The following is a 3256-nucleotide window of genomic DNA, read 5'->3' on the forward strand; positions in this document are numbered from 1 at the left end:
CCCTGGAGCCTGGGATCCACTGCCCGGGATGGGGCAGCACCGGGAGCTGCTGCAGTCAGCTCTGCACTGGTGTCTGAGGGCTGGCAGCGCGCCTGAGCAATGAAAACAGGGAATGCCAGAGGGAAAGAGAGGGTGGGGCAGCGGGAGGGAGGGTGGAAGCAGAGCCCGTGTCAGTGCCCTGGGCTGCTCAGCCGGGAGAGACTGGAATGTGTGAAGAGCTGAGATGGGACAGGAAAGCTCCTGGGAGAGGGTAGGAAAAGCTCACCCTGAGCAGCAACCCTGGCAGGAAAGGGCGGGAAGGGATGCCCTGAGCAGCAATCACAGCAGGAAAGGAGCAGGAAGGGATGTCCTGAGCAGCAATCACAGCAGGAAAGGAGCAGGAAGGGATGCCCTGAGCAGCAATCACAGCAGGAAAGGAGCAGGAAGGGATGTCCTGAGCAGCAATCACAGCAGGAAAGGAGCAGGAAGGGATGTCCTGAGCAGCAATCAGAGCAGGAAAGGGGCAGGAAGGCTCTCCCTGGCCACAGGAGAGGTGAAGAAGCAGAAGGCCGGGCCCTGGCACCCCTGGCACCCCCTGTGCTGGTGTTACCTGTTGGCCACGGCTGCCACGGAGTCGAAGGAGTGGCAGAGGTTGAGCACAGCTCCGTAGCTGAGGTTGGGAATGCTCAGGTAGAAGTTGAGGATGTCCCTCCGGTGCCCCTCCGGCTCCGTCGGCACCTGGATGGCAGCGTCCTTCCTGTGCTCCACCAGAGCCAGGTCCTTGAGCAGAGCTGCAGTTTCCTTCTGGCAGGAGCTGAAGAGGATCCTTATTCCAGCCTGGACCAAGGCTGAGAGCACTCCATCGTAGTACTGAGTCCTCTGGAAAAACCGGGATGTTTCTCCTGAGGAGTGGAAGTACAGGAAAGCAAGAGCCTGTTATTGTCTAGATGGGCCCGGGAATAGACAGAATCATTTCACTGCAGCTTGGATTTTGGGATTAAAACAAATGTCTCTGCATGGAGAAGATTGTGCTTGTTCCTATCACAGAATTCCAGTCTGGACTGGGTTGGAAGGGACCTTAAATCCCATCCCACCCCTGCCCTGGGCAGGGACACCTCCCACTGTCCCAGGCTGCTCCCAGCCCCAATGTCCAGCCTGGCCTTGGGCACTGCCAGGGATCCAGGGGCAGCCCCAGCTGCTCTGGCAATTCCAGCCCAGCCCCTGCCCACCCTCCCAGCCAGCAATTCCCAATTCCCAGTATCCCATCCATCCCTGCCCTCTGGCAGTGGGAAGCCATTCCCTGCTGCCCAGCTGGGAGCACCCACCTGGCCTGACCCTGTCTGTCTCCACAATCACACAGATCCTCTCGAAGGAGCCCTGCAGGCGCTGCAGCCTCTGGCTGAGTTTATTCCTGTTCCCGGGGCTCTGCAGCTCCGACTGCAGCAGCCTGTCCACGGCCAGGCGGTTGCTGACGATGTAATCACTGGAGCCCAGGGGACAGACCTGCACCCGCAGCCCGTGCTCCGCCCGCAGGCAGGAGATCACCTCCGGCCCCGAGCAGATCTCCCGGCTGTCTGCCAGCACGCACAGGGAAGGGCTCTGCTCCACAGGGCCACGGGAGATCCCAGCCAGGGAAGGGCTCTGCTCCCCGGGGCCACGGGAGATCCCAGCCAGGGAAGGGCTCTGCTCCACAGGGCCACGGGAGATCCCAGCCAGGGAAGGGCTCTGCTCCCCGGGGCCACGGGAAGTCTGAGCCCAGGCTGAGGAGGTGTTAGGGGCAGCAGGACATGCTGGGCCTGAGCTGCTCCCGTGGGTCTTCTTCAAAGAGCTGTGCACCTGTGAGTGTTGAAAATAACATATCATGAGGGTTCAAATCAAATCAATAAAAGGATGTTTTGCAGTATCAACACTTTTCAGCTTGACACTTTAATCCCTGTATCAGTCTCCCCACTGAGCTGAGCTGATTATCCCAGAGTTTGAGTGACAAAAGCAGCAGCTTTCACTAAGAAGTTCAACAGAACCTAGATCCTGTAAAGGACAGAGATCAGGCTGGGAAGTGTGAGAGATCAGGAACCCAACCTCAGGGAGGTGCTGAAAGCACTGAATGCAGACAGCAAACCAGGATTTTATAGCTACAAACCCAAAGCTTCAGTGGCTGCTGCTGTTCCACACAGACCCACGATGCCCCGTGACTGTCAGACCCAAGGGAGAGTCTAAACCCCAGTTTTTATTTGTTCACTCCCAAGATAGTCCAGGTTACCCTGGCAGTACAAAAGGAAAGGGAGATGTTTTCCTGTTCTGGAAGTGTCCAAGGCCAGGTTGGAACAACCTGGGCTATGGAAGGTGTTCCTCCTGCCCATGGCAGGGGGTGGAATGGGACAGGCTTTAAGGTCCCTCCCAACCCAAACCATTCCATGAGTCCCTGATTCCCTGACTCCTGCTGCTGACAGCCCTCAGAACAGCCCTGCCACAGGGATTCTTTCCCACAAGGAAGCTCTCTGCTTTCACGGAGCACTGACCTCACTGGCAGCCTGCAGCTCCGTGCTCCTGCAGCCAGAGCCAGCTGGGGGGATGGATGTGCTCCTGCCTGGCTGCCCTGGGGGGAGATCCAGCACTGCAGAAGCTCCCAAGCCCAGCAGCCTCCCCGTGCCCTCCTGCCCAGCCTGAGGAGCTGTGGCTCGCCCAGCCCTGTTCCTGTGCTCTGCAGAGGGGGCTGAGGGCAGGGCCGTGGGGAGCAGCCCCTTTCCCTGCCCTGCCCTGGAACAGGCTCCTTCCAGGGGCTTCTCCCTGCTGGCTCCCATCTCCTCCTCGCTGGAGTCACTGAGGACAATAATTCGGGATGGTTTCCTGTTCTGCAGCGGGGCAGGAGCGTTCCCTCCCAGTCTGGCCTGGTGCAGCCTCGTCCTGCGGCGAGTCAGGTACCGGTTCCTGCCGGAGCTCTCGGCGGTGAGCAGATCAAAATTCACACACACTTCCTCCTCACTGCAGCCACTCCGAGCTTCCTCCTCCTCCTCCTCCTCATCTCCCACACAGAAGCTGTCCTCAGCGTAAGCCGAGTCTTGCTCGGGAATCTGGGGGGGAAAACAGACCCAGGAAGTTTTGGAAAATTGCAGTGGTTTGGCTGCTCCTCTCCAGGAAGGCCTTGGCTTATCCAGCCCTCCCCACACAAAAACACTGGGGCTGAGGGGCTCAAATCCCATCCCAACCCCTGCCCTGGCAGGGACACCTCGCACTGTGCCAGGCTGCTCCCAGCCCCAATGTCCAGCCTGGCCTTGGG

The 3256-nt window shown here is 59.4% G+C and overlaps 1 protein-coding gene across 1 annotated transcript in view; it reads right to left on the reverse strand.

The window, feature by feature from the left end:
* The window catches only part of FANCM (FA complementation group M), a 54965-nt gene that overhangs the window by 648 nt on the left and 51061 nt on the right, over positions 1-3256 (reverse strand). Inside the window, exons 18-20 of the mRNA XM_042047828.1 lie at positions 2499-3250; positions 1305-1815; positions 590-881 (exon numbers count right to left, since the gene is read on the reverse strand). Coding sequence (XP_041903762.1) covers positions 590-881; positions 1305-1815; positions 2499-3250 — 1555 coding nt within the window. The remainder of the gene's footprint in view (positions 1-589; positions 882-1304; positions 1816-2498; positions 3251-3256) is intronic.

This window comes from Corvus kubaryi, unplaced genomic scaffold (assembly GCF_017639235.1).
Source record: "Corvus kubaryi isolate FWS band 111438036 unplaced genomic scaffold, C.kubaryi_AGA036_p1.0 66, whole genome shotgun sequence".
Classification (NCBI taxonomy): Eukaryota; Metazoa; Chordata; class Aves; order Passeriformes; family Corvidae; genus Corvus; species Corvus kubaryi.